General features: G+C 42.3%; 1 protein-coding gene across 4 annotated transcripts; it reads left to right on the top strand.

Moving 5' to 3' along the window:
• Positions 1-11,258: 11,258 nt before the first annotated feature.
• On the top strand, positions 11,259-15,581 carry LOC111952524 (NACHT, LRR and PYD domains-containing protein 1 homolog). Of its 4 annotated transcripts, XM_023971299.1 has the most exons (9): positions 11,259-11,300; positions 11,493-11,575; positions 13,112-13,149; positions 13,291-13,355; positions 13,491-13,711; positions 13,821-14,080; positions 14,457-14,582; positions 14,708-14,840; positions 15,111-15,581. In XM_023971299.1, exons 2-9 carry the CDS (start codon positions 11,554-11,556, stop codon positions 15,401-15,403), a joined length of 1,158 nt encoding a protein of 385 aa, XP_023827067.1. In that variant the 5' UTR covers positions 11,259-11,300; positions 11,493-11,553; the 3' UTR covers positions 15,404-15,581. The 4 variants fall into 4 exon arrangements, with proteins under 4 accessions (XP_023827067.1, XP_023827085.1, XP_070291332.1 ...); XM_023971317.1 differs by lacking the exon at positions 11,493-11,575 and having other exon boundaries at positions 11,274-11,300; XM_070435231.1 differs by lacking the exon at positions 11,259-11,300 and having other exon boundaries at positions 11,459-11,575.
• The last annotated feature ends 7,976 nt before the right edge of the window (positions 15,582-23,557 follow it).

Genomic DNA, 23,557 nt, shown 5'->3' with positions numbered 1-23,557 from the left:
TAGCTTGTCATAACACCACTGTTTCTTGGCCACAGAGGGCTCTCACGGGGTGGTCACGAGAGTGCTCACGTAGGTGTTTAGGGGTTTCCGTTGGTGCTACTATGGTGGAGAGTCCAGACCAGATCTCCACCGTGCGCATTCCCCCTGAATATGCCGATTTGGCTCTCGCCTTCTCCAAAAATAAGGCGACTCAATTACCACCTCATCGACGGGCGATTGTGCGATAGATCTCCTGGTAGACGTTGCACTTCCCAGGAGTCACGTGTATCCCCTCTCACAGGCGGAGACGGAGGCTATGGAAACATATGTCTCCAAATCCGTTTCCTTCCTAGGGTATCGCATTTCCACCTCAGGGGTGGCGATGGAGAGTGACCGCATTGCAGCCGTGCGTAATTGGCCGACTCCCACCACGGTAAAGGAGGTGCAGCGGTTCTTCGGGTTTGCCAACTACTACCAGAGGTTTATCCGGGGTTTTGGTCAAGTAGCGGCTCCCATTACTCACTGCTGAAGGGGGGCCCGGTGCGCTTGCAGTGGACAGCTGAGGTGGACAGGGCTTTTAGTCACCTGAGGGCTCTGTTTACCTCGGCTCCCGTGCTGGCCCATCCGGATCCCTCTTTGGCGTTCATATTGGAGGTGGACGCGTCCGAGGCTGGGATAGAAGCTGTGCTCTCTCAGCGCCCGGGTACGCCACCGAAGCTCCGTCCCTGTGCCTTCTTTCGAAGAGGCTCAGCCCGCAGAGCCAAACTATGACGTGGGGGACCAGGAGTTGTTGGCTGCCGTCAAGGCCTTGAAGGTGTGGAGACATTTGCTTGAGGGGGCTAGACACCCTTTTCTCATCAGGACTGACCACCGCAATCTGGAGTACATCCGGGCAGCGAGGAGACTGAACCCTCGCCAGGCAAGGTGGGCCATGTTTTTCACCCGTTTTGTGTTTACCCTTTCTTACAGACCAGGCTCCCAGAACGCGAAGGCAGACGCATTGTCCCGGCTGTATGACACAGARGAGCAGCCCATGGATCCCACTCCCATACACCCCGCCTCCTGCCTGGTGGCACCGGTATTGTGGGAGCTGGACACGGACATTGAGCAGGCGTTACGTGCAGAGCCCGCTCCCGTCCAGTGTCCCGCTGGGCGTCTGTACYTCCCGTCTGCTGTCCGTGACCGGTTGATCTATTGGGCCTACACGTCACCCTCCTCTGGTCATCCTGGGATCGGTCGGATAGTGCGCTGTTTGGGCGGGAGGTACTGGTGGCCTACCTTGGCTAAGGACGTGAGGGTATACGTTTCCTCCTGCTCGGTGTGCGCCCAGTGTAAGGCTCCTAGGCACCTGCCCAGAGGTAAGCTACACCCCTTACCCGTTCCACAGCGGCCTTGGTCGCACCTGTTGGTAGATTTTCTTACTGATCTTCCACTCTCACAGGGTAACACCGCGATCCTGGTCGTTGTGGATCGTTTCTCTAAGTCCTGTCGTCTCCTCCCTCTGCTCGGTTTCCCTACGGCCCTACAGACTGCGGAGGCCTTGTTTACACACGTCTTCCAGCACTACGGGGTGCTTGAGGATATAGTGTCTGATCGGGGTCACCCGTTCACGTCTAGGGTCTGGAAGGCGTTCATGGAACGTCTGGGGGTCTCGATCAGCCTTACTTCAGGGTTTCACCCCGAGAGTAATGGGCAGGTGGAGAGAGTGAACCAGGATGTGGGCAGGTTTCTGCGGTGCTATTGCCAGGAAGTCACTGTATCAACTGTGTATAAAGGATGTATAGTACTAGGCCTATATTGTTCTAAGTAGAGTTATGGGCCAACTTGCATATATTCCTCTAAGTACACATGTGGAACTGCATAAAAAAACATTTACATTTTTCTTTCAACCCTTTTTTTTATTTGTATCCCAATGTCACACATTGACCCCATTATTTATAGAAAGACCCATTTGGAGAAAGAGAATGAAGACTTGCATTTGACTTCCTGTTATGAATTACAGCTGGGATACACAGCTGCAGAAAATATGAAGAGTGGTACTCAGTGATGTGTTGGATTTACCCAAAACATAACGGTTTGTATTCAGGACATGAAGTTCATTTCTTTGCCACATTTTTTGCAGTTTTACTTTAGTACCTTATTGCAAACATGATGCATGTTTTGGAATATTTCTATTATGTACAGGCTTCCTTCTTTTCACTCTGTCATTTAGGTTATTATTGTGGAGTAACTACAATGTTGTTGATCCATCCTAAGTTTTCTCCTATCACAGCCATTAAACTTTCATGGTGAAATTCCTGAGCAGTTTCTCTCCGGCAACTGAATTAGGAAGGACAACTATGTCTTTGTAGTGACTGGGTGTACTGATACACCATCCAAAGATTATATGGCGGAGGCTCAATTAAGCTAGTTGTCTTGACTACTTTCTTATGTCATTCTCGCTGGCACCAAAAGTTTTAAAAAGTGTTGATAGAGGACAGAATGCAGTCGTACAATTAAATAATTGGCCTTTACAGTGCCTTCGGAAAGTATTCAGACCCCTTGACTTATTCCACATTTTGTGACATGACAGCCTTGTTCTAAAATGGATAAAATAAATAAATATCCTCAGCAATCTACACACAATACCCCATAATGACGAAGCAAAAACAAGTTTAGAAATGTTTACAACTCTATTAAACATAAAAAACAGGGCTACCTTATTTACATAAGTATTCAGACCCTTTGCTATGAGACTCGAAATTGAGCTGAAGTTCATCCTGTTTCCGTTGATCACCCTTGAGATGGTTATTCAACTTGATTGGAGTCCACTTGTGGTAAATTCAATTGATTGTACATGATTTGGAAAGGCACACACCTGTCTATATAAGGTCCCACAGTTGACAGTGTATMTCAGAGCAAAAACTAAGCCYTAAGGTCGAAGGAATTGTCCGTATAGCACCGATACAGGATTGTGTTGAGGCACAGATCTGGGGAACGGTAACAAAACATTTCTGCAGCATTGAAGGTACCCAAGAACACAGTTGCCTCCATCACTCTTAAATTGAAGAAGTTTGGAACCACCAAGACTCTTCCTAGAGCTGGCCGCCCAGCCAAACTGAGTAATCGGGGGAGAAGGGCCTTGGTCAGGGAGGTGACCAAGAACCCGATGGTCACACTGACAGAGCTCTAGATTTCCTCTGTTGAGATGGGAGAACCTTCCACAAGGACAACCATCTCAGCAGCACTCTACCAATCAGGCCTTCATGGTAGAGTGGCCAGACGGAAGCCACTTCTCAGTAAAAGGCACATGACAGCCCACTTGGAGTTTGCCAAAAGGCACCTAAAGACTCTTAGACCATGAGAAACAAGACTCTCTGGTCTGATAAAACCAAGATTGAACTCTTTGGCCTGAATGCCAAGCGTCATGTCTGGAGGAAACCTGGCACCATCCCTATGGTGAAGCATGGTGGTGGCAGCCATCATGCTGTGGGGATGTTTTTCAGCGGCAGAGACTGGGAGACTAGTCAGGATCGAGGCAAAGATGAACGGAGCATAGTAAAGAGAGATCATTGATGGAAACCTGCTCCAGAGCTCTCACTACCTAAAACTGGGGCAAAGGTTCATCTTCCAACACGATAACAACCCTAAGCACACAGCCAAGTCAATGCAGGAGAGGCTTTCTTGAGTGCCAGAAATGGACTTGAACCCGATCAAACATCTCTGGAGAAACCTGAAAGTAGCGGTGCAGCAACGCTCCTCATCCAACCTGACAGACCTTGAGAGGATATGCAGAGCAGATTTGGAGAAACTCCCCAAATACAGGTGTGCCTTGCTTGTAGCGTCATACCCAAGAAGACTCAAGGCTGTAATTGCTGCCAACGGTGCTGAGTAAACTGACCTGTGAGTTCTGCAGCCTTGTTAAATGCTGACAAAAGTGCATATGATGCCAAAAAGCGATACACTTTCCTACCAGATCATCAGGTCAGTGAGTGCGATGGGTCAGCAACATTAAGTTAGTGAATTTTACAATAACCCACATAACTAGTGGACAGTAAGTAAAAATCATGATGTACAAGACACTTGTCTGATTCGTGCCTGTCTGAGAGGACTGATCCATTGTGGAGGCCATGGGGATGGTACAGTCCATCAGTCTACGGGTGATTTCACATACAGTCCTCTTTAAAATAACCAATCTCAGTCCTCAAGTAAGTGAACTGGGGTATATAAAAAAGCTAAATAACTCAGTTTCTCTTTGTATTCACACTGCCCTTGCATTTGAATGAGGACTCTTTTGCAAGTTCACTTCACCTATTTTGTGGACCGAGTCCTCTTTGAATTCACATTGCCATGTTTAGAAAGGAACCAAGATCTTTTTGCAACATGCATTCTGGGTTGTTACAAAGGGCAGAACAAGCCATTCAATCAGAATGTGTTATCGGACAGCCTGCTTACACAGCCTGCCTAGATATACCTGCTTACCTTTTGGATTGCATTTAATTAAAATATGAGACATAATAATTGTAATCAGAAGACACTACTATCTACATAGCAATAGAATAACTGCAGAATAAATCATTCTGAAATTTAAACTTGTAAGCCCTAGCTATGCTACTGCCCTTTTAAGAGCTAGAATAGATTTTGTACCCTTTCTGTGCATCCTTGACAGTCGCTATTCAAGATCCAAAAACAGTACACATTTTTTCCCGCGAACCTGAACATCATAATCTTCTCTCTTTTGTGGCACCAATGTGAGGGTTTATGGGAGGGGAAATAGTGTTGCAGTAGTCTAATGTGTGGTGCGGGAATAATGACAAGTGAACCTGGGGAGCTTTGCTTTCACATTGCACCTAAYAAAGGTAACCGGACTGCGGAATTCAAGCGAAGCGAACTCAGACCACCTCTCGAAATAGTCTCAGTTCGGTTCGCTTCTGGGGCTCTTTTGAGGGGTCTGAGTTCTTTTGGAGTGTTCACACTGCACAAAAAATAAAGCGAACCGCACTGAGTTCACAAAAATTGGCTGAAAGAGATATAGTGCGAAAACACCCCAAGACATTTGCTACTGATAATGGTGCAAACACAAATACAAATAATATTATTTTATAACAATTGCTATTTCTCCCACATTGGATAGTGGTCGCTGTCCGCGGTTCTGAAACACATCAGTGCACTGTTGAATTGGCGCCTTTTCCTAGACCATGTTGCTATATGCATAATAGCAAAGTTAACCAGCATATTGGTGTTGAGAACAATGCGGCAGAGGCAGCAGTGGATTTAGGAGACAAGAAAACAGCCCTTGCCTTAATTGTAAAAGAAAAGCGAGGATAGAGGAAACCCCAATTTAACTGTTAAATCTGCCTGGCTGTATAAATCATCATTTTGTCTACAGAAATAAGACAGATCCTGCTTCTGTTGCATGTTTGAGTGTTTGTTTAATAGACTTTTGGTTCCGTGAGCACCAAGCCTCAGGCAACGACAACATGTCGGATAAACAATTTCACAAATTCGTCTGTTTTTGTGAAATTTCACAAATTCGTTGGACAAGCCGCTCTGCTATTATTTATAATTAATTTAGTGTTGTTTACATATTTATTTAGTGTTTACATATTTTTTATAATAATAATAACCCTCCTTTTTCCTTGATCTCCTTCCTATTTTTATTATTACTATTATTATTATGATCATTATGATCATCATTATAATAATGGGTAATAGGTAATTATCATTAGTAGGCTTAGTTTAGCAGGCTTGTTTAACAACCATRGAGCGGTAGGCCTAAGAGCACATCCTGTTTATAGTCGCATTCATTCATCATTCATGAATGCAATTTCCGAAATGGAACAGTTTAGGCCTATGTATTGTTTACGCCAATTAATAAATTATTGCTTTGTTATTTTATTTTAAAACTAAAATGCTTGATTGCATTTCAAATCATGAATGACTCCTATGCTGTGTGATGAAAAGAACAAATCAATTATTGATTGATACAGTAGCCTATATAAGTATTGAAAAATAGGCCTAAGTCTGTCTCTTCGCAGCAAAATCTACAGAGCTGAGCTTGTTGTATGCCCCATATATATAGCATTCTGTTGGTAGCAAGAATTTTGTATAAAAATTTWAATTGAAAAACTCGAGGTGTTGAATCAAGTGTTGTATTTTGTACCAGTCATAAACCATGTGCCATGGATTCGGTACATCGAAAATCTCTTCCCATTTATTTTGCAACCTGTATGGCGCAGCTTGCTAACATTTTTGTCCTCAAATGAAACTGATAGATTTTTCTATTTATGCCAAATCCTTTCAGCCAATTTGTATCTTTAATATATGTCAGGCAAACAAGTTCTCTACCTTCACCCTTTTCCACTTGCCTCCTCCATTTTTGTGGTAATGCTGCTATCKGTTGGTTGTAAGTTTGGATTGAGCAGACATAAYTTTGGATTGAGCAGACATTCCCATACATATATTTGAGTTTAACCATAACATTTGTTATATTTGTTCTATCTTTTCTGGAGGATAAAACTGAAATTGTAACCACCTTTGTATGACTTGTTTAAGAAAGGGTGATGCTTAAAAAAAACAATTTTCAATTAGTTGGAAATGAGAAGTAATAAAGGCGAAAAGGCAATTTTATAAAGGATCTGTATAAAGGCAAAAAGGCCATTTTGAACAAAGGGTGAGGCTTTTTTACTAATCTACTGGATAACCATTTTGGGTMTAAGTATAACTTATGTATGAGTGAAGCTTTTAGTGAGAGGTTTAAAGCTTTAATATATAATAATTTTAGCCCCCCAAACTCATATTAATTATATAAATAGGCACTTTTAATTTTGTCTGGCTTAGTATTCCAAATCAAATTTAGCTCATGTGATTTAAAAAATGAGTTGTCTGGAGTAGGTAGTGCCATTAGTAAGTAAACTGTGATAGGACCAAAGAGTTAATCAATGTGATTTTCCCATAAATAGACAAGTATTTACCTCTCCATGGTTGTAGAATCGTATCTACAGTACTTTTTGCAAACTTTCCATTGAAATTGATTGTGGTAAGTTCATTTATATTTTTTTTAAATGTGAATACCAAGTATGTCTAATTTACCCATTTTATTGGTCAACTACAAGGTAGTATAAACACTATGTCTTTTAACGATCCGATACGTAATATGGTACACTTGTCATTATTAGGTTTTAGTCCAGAGGCTAGAAAAGTGATCAAGATCTTCAATGAGACTGTGCAAGGATCCAGATTGCAGACTTAAGAAAAAACTTGAGTCATTAGCATACATTGACACTTGTTTTCACACTTGCATTTCTAACCTGTTGATGTTTTTGTTGGATCTAATGTTAATAGCTAGCATTTCAATGGCCATAATAAATAGAAATGGAGACAACGGACAGCCTTGTTTAACTCCTCTTAAAAGCTCACTACTTTCTGAGAAGTAACCAATATTTAATATTTACATATGGGGTTGATGTACATAACTTTAACCCATTGTATAAGAGATTCACCGAAATTATAGTAATCCAGGCATTTATAGATAAATTCTAGTCCTACTTTATCAAACGCCTTTTCAAAATCTGCTATGAAGACCAGGCCTGGTATCTTTGATGTTTCATATTGTTCAATTGTTTCAAGTAATTGTCGTATATTATCTCCAATATATCATACATGTAGAAAACCTGTCTGATCAGGATGAACAATATCTGCTAAAACCTTTTTGATTCTATGTGCTATGCATTTTGCCAGGATTTTTGCATCACAACACTGGCCTCCTCCTAAGAGGCCTCCTGTTTTTTAAATGGACTGGAAATATGGGCAGTCCCATGATTACACAATTCAAAACTGCCATCTGCCACATTCAAATCCCCGTAAATCTATTGCATATCTATGAGGGTGCTTTTTAAGAGAACTAACCAAATAACATGGAAAACAGAAGAAAAAAATAACAATAATAGATCATATTAATAGAAATAATAACACCACAATCTTATAAATGCATGCTCATATTTAGAAAGTCCTAGCAAGGCTATAAGCATATCAGCCCAGCCTGCTCAGTTCATTGGATACAATTGTTTGAAAACTACCTATATATATCGCAAGACTAGATCTTTATGTCCATTACATTTAAGACATATTTCATGTAGTCCTCATTATATTCTGTTTTATTCCGACAAAAAGGAAGGATAAAGGAACAGATTTTAACAGCCGCTAATGACTGCCAGTAAAAATGTGTCTTAGTCAACAGACTACCCATATAGGAATACCTAAGTTTAACTTAAAATCAACTCTGACACAGCGATGGCACAATAGCAAAGAATACATGCAGTACTGACAATCCAGAGAGAGTAAATCTGTAAAACCAACCCTGTCTCCACCCACACACATTTTGTTTTTATTCCAGGGTCGTTGCTCAATCACCTAGGTTGATTTACACCTAGGCCTATATCATTAGGTTCAAGAATATAAAAGGTGGTTAAACTTAGGTATTCCTTTATTCCTTTACCTCTCGCTTAGAGGTATATTATATGTTTCTACATAAGCTATTTACGCTACCTTTTATATTCTTGAACCTAATGATATAGGCCTAGGTGTAAATCAACCTAGGTGATTGAGCAACGGCCCTGGAATAAAAACAAAATGTCTATAAGTGCTTCCATAAGCAAGTTATTGTGTTGGTTGTACCGTTAACTTTAATCAGTTTATCCCAGTGTTAACCAGCCTGCCACTGTCACTTCTATTCCCGCTCCTCCCCGACGTCAGCGGTTTACTAACCACCGGCCCTGGCAACCATCGTTACGCGCACCTGCCACCCATCATTACGCGCACCTGTGTCTCATCATGAGACACACCTGGACTCCATCACTTCACTGATTTCCTCCCCTATATCTGTCACTTCCTTTGTTCCATACCCCAGGCAGTATTGACTATGTGTTTCATGCCTATACGCTACTCGTAGTTCTTGTATTGTTCTATGGTCCGTTTAGTATTAAACTCACCACCTGCACTTGCTTTCTGACTCCCAGCGTATATGTTACAGAATACTGCCTCAACAAATGGAAGCAGCAGGTAATCAGGACATCTCCCAGATGGTTGATGAATAGGGATACCTACTTCGTCAACACCACGACCAGCTGGCGCAACTGGGGAGGGCTGTGGAAGAGGTTCTTCGCAGTCTTCAACATCTAGTGGAGGATACTCTGCCACCAATCAATCCAGTGACCCAGCACACCAGTCCACTCAGCAGTCCACCCAGGTCAGCGATGCTGGTCATCCTGACATAGCCATGAACCCCTCATACGAATTGAACTGCACAACCTCTGGATTTGAGGTACGCTGATCTTTCTGCTGCGCCACGAAATGTGTAGCATTCACCTAAACATTAATTACCTATAATACATCTCTGCACTTAGCAAAATAGGGCCTTCAGCACTATCATCACATGTGAAGTGTTCTAAAAACACATGGTTTTACATGACTCCACTTGTGAAACTTCATGTGAAATATCATCACGTGAAGAGTTCCAAAAACACATGATTGCACATTTTAAAGTCCACATCACATGTGAAGTGTTCCATAAACACATGGTTTCACATGATTTCACATATGCAAAACATGTGGGAATGTTACATGTGAAATCATGGGATTTTTCCACATGTGAAATCATGTGGTTTTTCCGTAAGGGTTATGTTGAGCTTAGAATATCATAAACTAAATTAGCATAGTTCATATTGTTGTTATAGTTATCCTGCATCCAAACTTTAGCAGCACAACTTAGACATGCATTCCGTGGCCAGTTTATTAGGTGCAACCATCTAGTACCGGGTTGGACCCACTGTTTACCTCGAGAACAGCCTGAATTCTTCAGGGCTTTCTACAAGGTGTCGGAAACGTTCCACAGGGGTGTTGGTCCATGCTGATGCTATGGCATCACGCAGTTGCTGCAAATTGGAACGGCGGTATATTCATGCTGTGAACAGCTCGTTCCATCTCATCCCAAAGATTATCTAATGGATTGAGGTCTGGGGACTGCAGAGGCCACTCAAGTAAACTGAACTTGCTGTCATGTTCCAGGCAATATTTTTTCCACTTCTCAATTGTCCAGTGTTGGTGATCGCGTGCCCACTGGAGCTGCTTCTTCTTGTTTTTAGCTGATAGGAGTGGAACCCGGTGGGGTCGTCTGCTGCAATAGTCCATCCGTGACAAGGATCGGCGAGTTGTGCGTTCTGAGATGCCGTTCTGCACACCACTGTTGTACTGCGCCATTATTTGTCTGTTTGTGGCTCGCCTGTTTGCTTGCACGATTCTTGCCATTCTCCTTCGACCTCTCTCATCAACGAGTTGTTTTCGCCCACAGGACTGCCACTGACTGGATATTTTTTGTGTGTCACACCATTCTAAATAAACCATAGACACTGTCATGTGTGTAAAGCCCAGGAAGGCAGCCGTTTCATGTTGGATCTGGCGCGCCTGGCACCGACGATCATACCACGCTCAAAGTCGCTTAGGTCACTCGTTTTGCCGACTCTAACATTCAATCGAACAGTAACTGAATGCATCGATGCTTGTCGCCCTGCTTTATATAGCAAGTCATAGCCACGTGACTCACTGTCTTGTAGGAGCTATCCATTTTTGAGAATGGGGTGGTGTACCTAATAAACTGTCCGGGAGTGTATATATGTTTAGTTAATACAATTATTGAATTTGTGACTAAGATTTCATCACATGAAAAAGTAGTTAGGCTTGTGCATTGTCCCATTTTTACTTCAGACTGGCACTTTGTGGCCCTGATCCAGAGAGTGTGCCAAGCCCATCTTGGAGAAACTTCTGACGAAGAGAGCTGTCACTGTCGAGGGCTACAGTGCTGYCCGAAAGCCCCAGACAGGACCAGATGAGGGAGCTCTACATGGGACCTCTGAATGCAAGCTGCACCAGAGGCAAATACAAGCTGCACCAGAGGCATGCACCCTATGGGCAGGATGCCTCTGTGTGAGTGTCACTGAGTAGGATGATACACCATTTCATGGGTGCACAATCCATAGGTAAGGCTTTCGGGTGCATATAAGTATGCCCCCAATGCAATCCTGAAGTCTTAATACATCCACAGTGCGATGTAGCTTTTTTGGGGTCAAATTAGATCATTATTGTCTTTTGTTGAATTGATATAACAACATTCCAACCATATGTAGCATTATCTAGTCCAAATGACGTGATTCCACTATTTGTATTGGTTTGCATTAGTTTCAATGCGGGAACTTTTATCTTGAAGGCCAACAGTTGATTCCACTAGTGTGGCTAATCGCTATTGTGGCTCAGTTCACATCGATAGGGCGTTCCAGCCTTCTCACTAGGTACGTACTTTCTCACTTCCAGGAAAGAGTCTTCTATTTTTCATTCTCTTCTTTTTCTGAGAGAGGGTTATTTGTTATTGTACATACATTTAGTGGATGTTACAGGGAGAAAATAACACAGGTTGAGAGGTCAAAATAAGACTGCATTTGGAGAAAGTAAACTAGCACTCGACGTCCTGTTGTGAATTACAGTTGAACCAGACAGAAGCAGGCAGCTGACGTCATTATCCATGTAAACTGTATCTGACAGAAAATGGCCACATTAAAACAACAAGGTGAGTGTTATGCCGATACCCTTCTGTGCGGTAGGCCTACTCTTGCTATTTCATTGTAGGGTGACTATGTGCTTAAAAAGTGTGGGCATAAATAAATACACCAGGCACAGAGAGAAGAGCCTTGCTTTCTTCCTAGGTTCCTGCCTTGAAGGGAGTTTTTTGTAGCCAAGTAACTTGCTTCCGCACCAGCATTGCTTGCTCTTTGGAGTTTCAGATAGGCTACCCAATCTGTAAAGCACTTTATGCTGATGTAAAAAGGGCTTTTATAAAGTACATTTGATGTACTATTAAAGCAAGTAAWGAACTTAGTATAAACATTAATTTCCACAAAGGTGATTGACTTCCCAGAAGTAAGTGTGTCTAAAGCAATGTGAAGATAAATCAAATCACATTTTATTGGTCACATATACATGTTTGAATTAAGAAAGAAAGAAATATTTAGATGAGCAATGTCATCTAAATTAGTGGATTCGGCTATTTCAGCCACACTCGTTGCTGACCGGTGTATAAAATTAAGCACACAGCAATGCAATCTCCATAGACAAACATTGGCAGTAGAATGGCTTTGCTGAAGAGCTCAGTGACTTTCAACTTTGTACCGTCATAGGATGCCACCTTTCCAACAAGTCAGTTTGTCAAATTTCTGCCCTGCTAGAGCTGCCCCGGTCAACTGTAAGTCCTGTTACTGTGAAGTGGAAACTGTTATGTGTAAGGATTGGATGCCACCTGCTGGTATGGTGCTTAACTGTTAGGTTATAGACCGGATACCATTGCGTGCGAGATATGGAAGTTGATACACGCTGGCGAATGCACTGTTGGCTTCTTCAATAAAACTACATGAAACAAGGTGTCAGAAGTGGTCTAAACGATACATGCTCGGACTATGGCTGCGGCAGGAAATATTCCCGCCCCTGAATACATATGTAAATAAGGTATTTCTGTTTATTTTGTATAAATTTACTTCCATTTTAAAAACCTGTTTTCGCTTTGTCATTATGGGGTATCGTGTGTAGATTGATTAGAATAAGGCTGTAACAAAACAAAATGTGGAAAACGTCAAGGGGTCTGAATACTTTCCAAATGCACTGTATATAGGGCAACAGCCTCTAAGGTGCAAGGTTGAGTAACGGGGTGGTAGCTGGCTAGTGACAGCGACTAAAGTTCAGGGCAGGGTGCTGTACTGGGTGGAGGCCGGCTAGTGGGGACTATTTGAAAGTCTGATGGCTTTGAGATAGAAGTTGTTTTATCAGCTTAAGATGGCAGTCCCCCGTTTCAGCTTTGATGCACCTGTACTGACCACCCCGCTACCATCCAGAAGGCGAGAACAGGCCGTGGCTCGGGTGGCTGAGGTCCTTGATGATAATACAGCTAATCAAATGATAATGTACTTAAAGTATCTGGATGGTCGATTTTTATGGTTTATTCATTATTCATGGATGGGTTCATTCCTAGAACCGCTCTCTTACTTGTTAGATACATACATTGTCTGGTTATTTAATTCCTTTACTTATTATTTATTATGTGACTTGACTTCAGATACTCTGATGGAATGCTTGAGTTGCAGCCATCTTAAGGTGAGAGGACAAAATGTTGATATTATTATGAAGAATCTACTTATTTTACACAAGGCTCATAACTGTTACAAAAATTGCCAAATATTTTTGAAAGATTAATCTGAAGGTTTTACCATATTTGGTTGGCTCAATCCTGAACAGACCGCAGAAATTTGGATTGCGCTTGAGCCGTTAGTGTCTACAGAAAATGAGATTTCAATCTACAGGTAAACACCTTGGACTTACTTTCCCCTCTACCTCAATAATTAGCACCTGTCACAAACAAATCCTGATCAACAGATGATTCAGTATTTCAGTTTATTTAATATTTTGYTTACCTAATTTGCATTCCCTTCTTCCAGACTTGAATCTATCGCAGGACGTTATGAGTGCAGAATATCAGGGCTGCGCTGGGTATGTGAGCGCAAAGTCACACTTCTGTACCACTTCAGCTCTTGGGATCCTCACAGGGCAGTGCTACAAAGCATGGGGTACAGGCAAGGAGGCCCCTTACTGGACATCAAAATCATTGAAGGAAAACTGAAAGAAGTGCATCTGCCACATTTTCTCTGTTTTGGTGCACGTAAGGATATCAGCTATACTGGACAAGACATTGTTTTATTTACCTGGGAATTCTCAATACATTTTATTCAAACTGATAATGTAAATGTTCTGGTTTCTGTCCATTTTAGGGGTTGGAGATCGTTATGATCCCTCTATAAAGCAGAAAGTGAGAGTTCTTCATGTAGAAGACCGTGGTGTGTCCATAGAACAAGTGGATAAGGTCACCCGCTTCCACGTCAAGATTCTCCATCCATCTTTCTCTCTGAGAGGTGTTATCCTGCAGGCATTAGGGTGTTCCGTGCACTGTGACTTGCAGATCTACCGAGCCAGGACAGCACACCTCACGCTACATGCTTATCTGATGCCATGTGATCCTGCACTAACACAGGTTATAAAGGCTAACTCTGTTCCTCTTCCTCATTGTTACTTCCATATACGGTATTTATTCAACCAGGATGGTCCTCAGCAACAATTTCCATTGACTTTTAAAAAATCTAAACACTCCAGATCAGACAAACGTAAAACAATCAGGCACCCTGATCAAAGCGTTAGCCAAGACATGGTGTATTTTAATGACTTAGCCCACACATTTAAAGGTTTATCAACTTTCAAACCCACACATGTGCCTGGACTTGGATTTTTTATGACACTTAGCACCCATGTTATAGTTTTTCCTTTTTCTTGTCAAACAATGTTGAGAACAAATGGTAATTGGAAGTATACAGTGCAATACACAGTGATGGATATGTTTGCTTGTTCTACAGGTAGTGGAGAAACAGGAGAAGTGTCATGGATCCACAAGGATCCTAAAACCAAGACCAGAGAAGTCCCAATGGTTGACTAGTGATTTCTACCTCACAACATCCTGTCCTTCTGATGTTAACCCTCGTGTACGGTTTGAACTTGTATAGAACATTAATGAAATCCAAAACATTGCACATTCCCAGAACCCCCCCCAAGAAGAATTACTAATTTCAATGTCTGTTAGTCTAACACTATCTATCTATTGTCTCAGAGATTGGAGCTCGCACATGTTGACCCACCAAACTTCTTTGAGGTGTTCATAAGAGACGCAGATTCTGACTTCAGTCTGAACCTAAGCTGTAAAAGTCGTAAACAAACCATATGGAACCACGAAATACAAGAAGGTCAGAAAAGATCCATTGTCTTAGTAACCATAAATGTCAAATATTGTTTAAAGCCGGGATTCCTCAGGCGAGTTGCACGCTGCACTACAGACAATGCACATTCCTTTACATTCATGGTAAACACTGCTGATATCGGCTCAATCGTAAACTACATTTAAAAGTAAACTGTAATGCACTTGCCAATACTGCGCCATTGATTGAATCGCGTCCTAGAAATGTGTTAAAGGGTCATAAGTAAAGGCAAACTAATTGTATCAGTTTCCTTTATAGCTGAATACAGGGGTCCCATCTTGACCTCAGACCAGCACTTTGTGGACCTCCACCAGACAGCCCTGATTGACAGAGTGAGCCAGGTCGATCCCATCTTGGACAGACTCCTGAAGAGTGGAGTCATCACTGCTGATGGCTACAGTGACATGATAGCTGAAAGAAATAACCAGAAAAAGATGAGGGAGCTCTTTGATGGGCCCTTAAAAGGATGTGGCTCCGAATGCAAAGATCGGTTCTTAGAGATCCTGACAGAGCTGGAGCCATACCTAATCAATCACCTGAAGCGGGAATGATGAGCTAGGTTGGTGAAAGGGGAACATTTGAAGTTTATTTTAGGGGAAATGGCATGAATGATGTCAGTTGCGCTTTGTTTTATTTCTTTATAAAAGGTGCATCGTATCATTATTTTTTTATCATTACTTTTATTTACACATGTACAGTTGGAGTCATTAAAACTCGTTTTTCAACCACTCCACAAATTTCTTGTTAACAAACTATAGTTTTGGCAAGTCGGTTAGGACATCTACTTTGTGCATGACACAAGTCATTTTTCCAACAATTGTTTACAGACAGAATATTTCACTGTATCACAATTCCAGTGGGTCAGAAGTTTACATACACTAAATTGACTGTGCCTTTAAACAGCTTGCAAAATTCCCAAAATGTCATGGCTTTAGAAGCTTCTGATAGGCTAATTGACGTCAATTGGAGGTGTACCTGTGGATCTATTTCAAGGCCTACCTTCAAACTCAGTGCCTCTTTTTGCTTGACATCATTGGAAAATCAAAAGAAATCAGCCAAAACCTCAGAAAAAAAAWTTGTAGACCTCCACAAATCTGGTTCATCCTTGTGATTAATTTCCAAGCGCCTGAAGGTAGCACGTTTATCTGTACAAAAAATAGTACGCAAGTATAAACACCATGGGACCACGCAGCCGTCATACTGCTCAGGAAGGAGATGCGTTCTGTCTCCTAAAGATGAACGTACTTTGGTGCGAAAAGGGCAAATCAATCCCAGAACAACAGCAAAGGACCTTGTATAGATGCTGGAGGAAACAGGTACAAAAGTATCTATATCCACAGTAAAACGAGTCCTATATCAACATAACCTGAAAGGCCGCTCAGCAAGGAAGAAGCCACTGCTCCAAAACCGCCATAAAAAAGCCAGACTACGATTTGCAACTGCACATGGGGACAAAGATCGTACTTTTTGGAGAAATGTACTCTGGTCTGATGAAACAAAAATAGAACTGTTTTGCCATAATGACCATCAATGTTTGGAGGAAAAAGGGAGATGCTTGCAAGCCGAAGAACACCATCCCAACCGTGAAGCACGGGGTGGCAGCATCATGTTGTGGGGTGCTTTGCTGCAGGAGGTACTGGTGCACTTCACAAAATAGATGGCATCATGAGGAAGGAAAATTAGGTGGATATATTGAAGCAACATCTCAAGACATAAGTCAGGAAGTTAAAGATTGGTCTCAAATGGGTCTTCCAAATGGACAATGACCCCAAGCATACTTCCAAAGTTGTGGCAAAATGGCTTAAGGACAACAAAGTCAAGGTATTGGAGTGGCCATCACACACCTGACCTCAATCCTATTAAAATGTGTAGGCAGAACTGAAAAAGCGTTGTGCGAGCAAGGAGGCTACAAACCTGACTCAGTTACACCAGCTCTGTATGGAGGAATGGACCAAAATTCACCCAACTTATTGTGGAAGGCTACCGAAACGTTTGACCAAGTTAAACAATTGAAGGCAATGCTACCAAAATACTAATTGAGTGTATTAAACTTTGACCCATGGGAATGTGATGAAATAAATAAAAGCTGAAATAAAATCTACCTATTATTCTGACATTTCACATTCCTAAATAAAGTGGTGATCCTAACTGACCTAAAAATGGAATTTTTACTCAGATTAAATGTCAGGAATTGTATTTGGCTCGGTGTATGTAAAACTTCTGACTTCAACTGTAATATACAGGGCACAACTTTGGTTTTAGAAGTAGGGGTACATGGGGGGTGGGGGGGGGGCATCTAGATATTTCCTGCATTTCTACACAATGTAATATGACCCTTTTGGGTTACTGTTATTGTAGATACATTCTAGTTGTATTTAAACACTTCTAATAATAATCATGAATATGATGTGTGAGGAAGTCAAAACGCACAAATATCATACCCTCCCCAAAAAATGCTGACCTCCCCCGTTGTTGTAATGGTGAAGGGGGGTATGATATGTGTTCGTAACTTTCTCACTCATTATTATTTCAGGACTTTCCGTAATCATGGTAGCATCCACATTAATCTAGAAGTGTTTAGAAGCATTCTATTCTATTTACAATAAAGGTGACTTAAATGACACAATAACATTATTTACCATTAATTTGTACTGGCCACAAAATATCTGAGAAACAACCAAAACAGACAGCAAATGCATCTAACAAATTTGTAGTCACCAGCTTGATGTACTCATTGTGTGCTATGAATGTGGGACCAAATACTTAACTTGTGAATTTGTCCCAATACTTTTGCTCCCTAAATGGGGGACTATGTACAAAAAAATGCTGTAATTTCTAAACAATTCACCCAATATGGATGAAAATACCCTAAAAAAAAGCGGAAGTCTGCACTTTAAGTTCCTAGTAATTATTTGATTTAAACTTGCATACAGGAGTGTCAAACTAAAGTACTTAAGTACTTTGTCAAGCAATAATATTTATTTTCACAGACCATCATGGGGCGGCAGAAAGCCTAGTTGTTAGAGCGTTGGGCCAGTAACAGAAAGGTTGCTAAGATCGAATACCCGAGCTGACAAGGTAAAAATCTGTAATTCTGCCCGCTGAACAAGGCAGTTAACCCACTGTTCCTAGGCGTCATTGTAAATAAGAATTTGTTCTTAACTGACTTGTCTAGTTTAAATAAAGGTTACATTTTTTTTTGTAAACTATGTAATAATTATGGAATTGTTTCTAGTCGCAACCAGATGGCAGTATATCGCCACAACCTCATGAAAGAAATACTATTAAAATCTAAATGTATTAGTCACAAACATTTAGCAGATGTTATTGTGGGTGTAGTGAAATGCTTATTCATCACTACCTTACAAGTTCTACTCAATACATTGTTTCACTAACTTACATGAGTGGTAAGTCAGTACTGATGATTTTGTCATTTGAGTAGTGATGAGTGTAACGGATGTGAAAATGGCTAGCTAGTTAGCGGGTACGCGCTAATAGCTGTTTCCAATCAGTTACGTCACATGCTCTGAAACCTAGAAGTAGTGTTGCCCCTTGCTCTGCAAGAGCCGCGGCTTTTGTGGAGCGATGGGTAACGACGCTTCGTGGGTGACTGTTGTTCATGTGTGCAGAGGGTCCCTGGTTCGCGCCCGGGGCGAGGGGACGGTTTAAAGTTATACTGTTACATTGATGCTGTTGACCCGGATCACTGGTTGCTGCGGAAAAGGAGGAGGTTGAAAGGGGTGTGAGTGTAACAGATGTGAAATGGCTTTTTTTGTGCGGCTGCCCATGTTGCCTATACCTAAATTCGCCACTGTGCTCATGTAACAGTCAGTCAATCAGTTACGTCACATGCTCTGAAACCTAGAAGTAGTGTTGCCCCTTGCTGTGCAAGGGCCGCGGCTTTTGTGGAGCGATGGGTAACGACGCTTCGTGGGTGACTGTTGTTGATGTGTGCAGAGGGTCCCTGGTTCGCGCGAGGGGACGGTTTAAAGTTATACTGTTACATGAGCACAGTGGCGAATTTAGGTATAGGCAACATGGGCAGCCGCACAAAAAAAGTTGGAATGGTGACATTTGCGCGATCGGTTTTCTATCACTCATCTGCACATCACGTCAAAGATATGTCACGGTGTGGGACTGTGGGTCAATTAACCTTGTCAGAGTGGGCGCCCTGATTCTAGTTTATGAGCTGGGCAGATTGGGAAGGTCTCCCACTCAAAAGTATGAGATGGGGGTGGGGGTAGGTTGACCTCAGGTCTCCCCACTGGAAGCCCGATGTAGGGGGAGCGGGGGAATCTATCAAACAGCGCACATCTAACTTTGTACAGTACTAATGCAATTAGTAAAATCAGTCACACTACCAAATAAACCACAATTCATTCATAATACTGTGAATATATAGTTTCACAGACATATTGTTGCATTTTTTTCTGGTTTGTGCAAAATCGTTAAGGATAATATAAAACCAGTCTGCACACCCAAGGTGAATTGGTTTAGTCTTGACTCTTGGTTGACAGTGTTGGGGGATGGGTCATGTATTGTTGCTCAAGTGCCAAATCAACACATTTGTATGTTTTAATATTTATATAGTTTTAAATGTTATGATCATTTTTGTTGTTCCAAATGTCTGAATAAAAATTACAGTTAGTGCAGAATGGTGCTTTTTTGGGGTGGGGGGGGGCTGAAGGGGGGGTTCGCCCAGGGAGTCATACAAGCTAGAACCGCCACTGGATGAGCAGAGTTTTGGGACATGTCTTCTGGTGAATAGACATTTCCTATTTGCATTACTACACAATTTCGTYATGACTTGTTTTTATTAGGCATCTGGGAATCTACTTAACAGCTACGAAAAAGCGTCTTGCTTTCGACTGGCAGCTTTAGTGTCGCAGGTCGGGAGAAGGGCGGGTGAGCTGTGAGGAAAACGGCCACCATAAAGGCAGTAGCACGGCTACCGCTTGATAAAGTGGAATATAGCAGGCGTCCTGTGAATGAGTCGATTGGCAAAAAAAAGCGAATGGTTGAGGGACAGCTATTGGGGAACTGTGGGGGGGATCTTGGAGGGTTCGGGCTTCACAAGATTGTGATCATGAAAAAGGAAACTATGACYTTTTATTTCACTATCATGCACACGTACCCTCACACATAAGGATGGCTTTGTTGCYGAAAGACTGATACATCAAACAGGCAAAGCGTCAATACAGGGCTAAGATTGAATCYTACTACACCGGCTCCGACGCTCGTCGGATGTGGCAGGGCTTGCAAACTATTACAGACTACAAAGGGAAGCACAGCCGCGAGCTGCCCAGTGACACGAGCCTACCAGACGAGCTAAATCACTTCTATGCTCGCTTTGAAGCAAGCAACACTGAGGCATGCATGAGAGCATCAGCTGTTCCGGACGACTGTGATCACGCACTCCGTAGCCGACGTGAGTAAGACCTTTAAACAGGTCAACAGGGCCAGACGGATTACCAGCGTGTGCTCCGGGCATTGCTGACCAACTGGCAGGTGTCTTCACTGACATTTTCAACATGTCCCTGATTGAGTCTGAATACCAACATGCTTCAAGCAGACCACCATAGTCCCTGTGCCCAAGAACAACAAAGGCAACCTGCCTAAATGACTACAGACCCGTACACTCACGTCCGTAGCCATGAAGTGCTTTGAAAGGCTGGTAATGGCTCACAACAATACCATTATCCCAGAAACCCTAGACCCACTCCAATTTGCATACCGCCCAAACAGATCCACAGATGATGCAATCTCTATTGCACTCCACACTGCCCTTTCCCACCTGGACAAAAGGAACACCTATATGAGAATGCTGTCCATTGACACAGCTTAGCGTTCAACACCATAGTACCCTCAAAGCTCATCACCAAGCTAAGGAACCTGAGACTAAACACCCCCTCTGCAACTGGATCCTGGACTTCCTGACAGGCCACCCCAGGTGGTGAGGGTAGGTAGCAACACATCTGCCACGCTGATCCTCAACACTGGAGCTCCCCAGGGGTGCGTGCTCAATCCCCTCCTGTACTCCCTGTTCACCCACGACTGCATGGCCAGGCACGACTCCAACACCATCAAGTTTGCTGACGACACAACAGTGGTAGGCCTGATCACCGACAACGACGAGACAGCCTATAGGGAGGAGGTCAGAGACCTGGCCGGGTGGTGCCAGAATAACAACCTATCCCTCAACGTAACCAAGACTAAGGAGATGATTGTGGACTACAGGAAAAGGAGCACCGAGCACGTCCCCATTCTCTTCGACGGGGCTGTAGTGGAGCAGGTTGAGAGCTTCAAATTCCTTGGTGTCCACATCAACAACAAACTAGATTGGTCCAAACACACCAAGACAGTRGTGAAGAGGGCACGACAAAGCCTATTCCCCCTCAGGAAACTAAAAAGATTTGGCATGGGTCCTGAGATCCTCAAAAGGTTCTACAGCTGCAACATCGAGAGCATCCTGACTGGTTGCATCACTGCCTGGTACGCCAATTGCTCGGCCTCCGACCGCAAGGCACTTCAGAGGGTAGTGCGTAGGGCCCAGTACATCACTGGGGCWAAGCTGCCTGCCATCCAGGACCTCTACACCAGGCGGTTTCAGAGGAAGACCCTAAAAATTGTCAAAGACCCTAGCCACAGACTGTTCTCTCTACTACCGCATGGCAAGTGGTACCGGAGTGCCAAGTCTAGGACAAAAATGCTTCTCAACAGTTTTTACCCCCAAGCCATAAGACTCCTGAACAGGTAACCAAATGGTTACCCAGACTATTTGCATTGTGTGCCCCCCCCCAACCCCTCTTTTACGCTGCTGCTACTCTGTTTATCTTATATGCATAGTCACTTTAACTATGCATTCATGTACATACTACCTAAATTGGCCCGACCAACCAGTGCTCCCGCACATTGGCTAACTGGGCTATCTGCATTGTGTCCCACCACCCGCCAACCCCTCTTTTTACACTTCTGCTACTCTCTGTTCATCATATATGCATAGTCACTTTAACGATACCTACATGTACATACTACCTCAATAAGCCTGACTAACAGGTTTCTGTATATAGCCTTGCTACTCTTTTTACTGTTGTTTTATTTCTTTACTTACCTACACACACACACCTTTTTTTACCCGCACCATTGGTTCGAGCCTGTAAGTAAMCATTTCACTGGTCTACCTACACCTGTTGTATTCGGCGCACGTGACAAACTTTGATTTGATGTTTGATAGTGTCTTGATGCTGTATTGTTTGTCCTTCATGTTCTAATACTTTAACCATTCCTTGTGTTTTTTGTAATACTTTTTAAATTTTTTATTAAAAAGCCCTGGAGGTTGTTGCTGAGAAAAAGTCACAATGTAGAACTGGCGCCAGCGCAGGGTGCAGCATTGTATTACTAATGCCCTAGACAATAGAAAGTACTGTGCCGCCTTGTTCATAGATTTGTCTAAAGCTTTTGACACTGTAGACCATGCAATACTTTCGGGTAAGCTGTCGTTAATAGGACTGGGATCGGATGCCTGTCGTTGGTTTCATGACTATCTAAAAGGATAGAAGTCAGCCTGTTAGAGTCGACGGCATCCAGTCGGAGCCATTGGAGTTGGTTAAAGGGGTCCCACAAGGTTCTATACTTAGTCCATTACTGTTCACTCTCTACATAAACAATATCGGTGATGAGATAAGTGTAAAATTATTTTATATGCTGATGACACTGTCATMTACTCTGTCGCTTCAACGGCTGACCAAGCATTATCACAATTGGAGACAGATTTTAAGATATATAAAAGACCCTTGTAATAGCTGAAACTTGGTTTAAATGCAAAGAAAACACATTTTATGATTTTTAATAGGTTCAAAAAGTTGGTTGAATATACATATGCACTTACGAGCTTAGATGGCACTCCAATTAATCAGGTCTCTGCATATAAATACTTAGGGATATGGTTGGATGATAAACTGTCTTTTAAAATGCATGTTGACGAACTTTGTAAACGGCTAAAAATCAAGCTAGGCTTCCTCTATAGAAACAGGACATGTTTGTCCTCTACAAATAGAAGACAAATTGTGCAAGCTACTTTTATGTCTGTTTATAGATTATGGGGATATTATCTAAATGCATGCTACGGCATCCACACTTAAATCGCTGGATGCTACTTATCATTGTGCACTTAGGTTTATTACGGGTGCTAGCTACAGAACTCACCACTGTGTTTTATATCAAAATGTGGGTTGGACTTCGCTGTCCATGAGATGAGAAGAACATGCTCTTGTGTTTGTCTATAAAGTACTTCTGAATAAACTACCTTCTTATTTATCATCACTCATCAACATTAGAATTAGAATTCCTAAAACCTGTCTCAACATGGATTACACTTGAGGCCCATGCGATTTCCACAGAGTTGGGTATGGCTGCCTTTTCCTGTTACGCTCCTTGCCTATGGAATAGCCTGCAGACTAAACTGAAACTTGAGACTCTTGTTCCCCTTGCACATTTTAAACATTTATTGGATTTTATTTTTGTATTGCTTTAACTGCTTTGGGTAATGCAAGTTCTTGTGCTGTTAGGGGAATAACCTATTTGTAAATGTAACAATCTGCTGCTGTATTTTTTGTGTTGTTTATCTTGTGTAGTTTCTTAATCGTTGTACCTAAACTGTATGTGTAAACATGTATAGTACCTAAACTGTATGTGTAAACACAGTC

Source organism: Salvelinus sp. IW2-2015, linkage group LG3, assembly GCF_002910315.2.
Source record: "Salvelinus sp. IW2-2015 linkage group LG3, ASM291031v2, whole genome shotgun sequence".
NCBI lineage: Eukaryota > Metazoa > Chordata > Actinopteri > Salmoniformes > Salmonidae > Salvelinus > Salvelinus sp. IW2-2015.
This window is presented reverse-complemented; position numbering and strand designations above follow the sequence as displayed.

Bases quoted from the DNA above. Each gene is read 5' to 3' on its own strand.
- LOC111952524 (XM_023971299.1), top strand. From the start codon at position 11,554: ATGGCCACATTAAAACAACAAG. The intron at 11,576-13,111 runs GTGAGTGTTATG...ACTTGACTTCAG, and splicing joins GGCCACATTAAAACAACAAG to ATACTCTGATGGAATGCTTG. The intron at 13,150-13,290 runs GTGAGAGGACAA...AATCCTGAACAG, and splicing joins TGAGTTGCAGCCATCTTAAG to ACCGCAGAAATTTGGATTGC.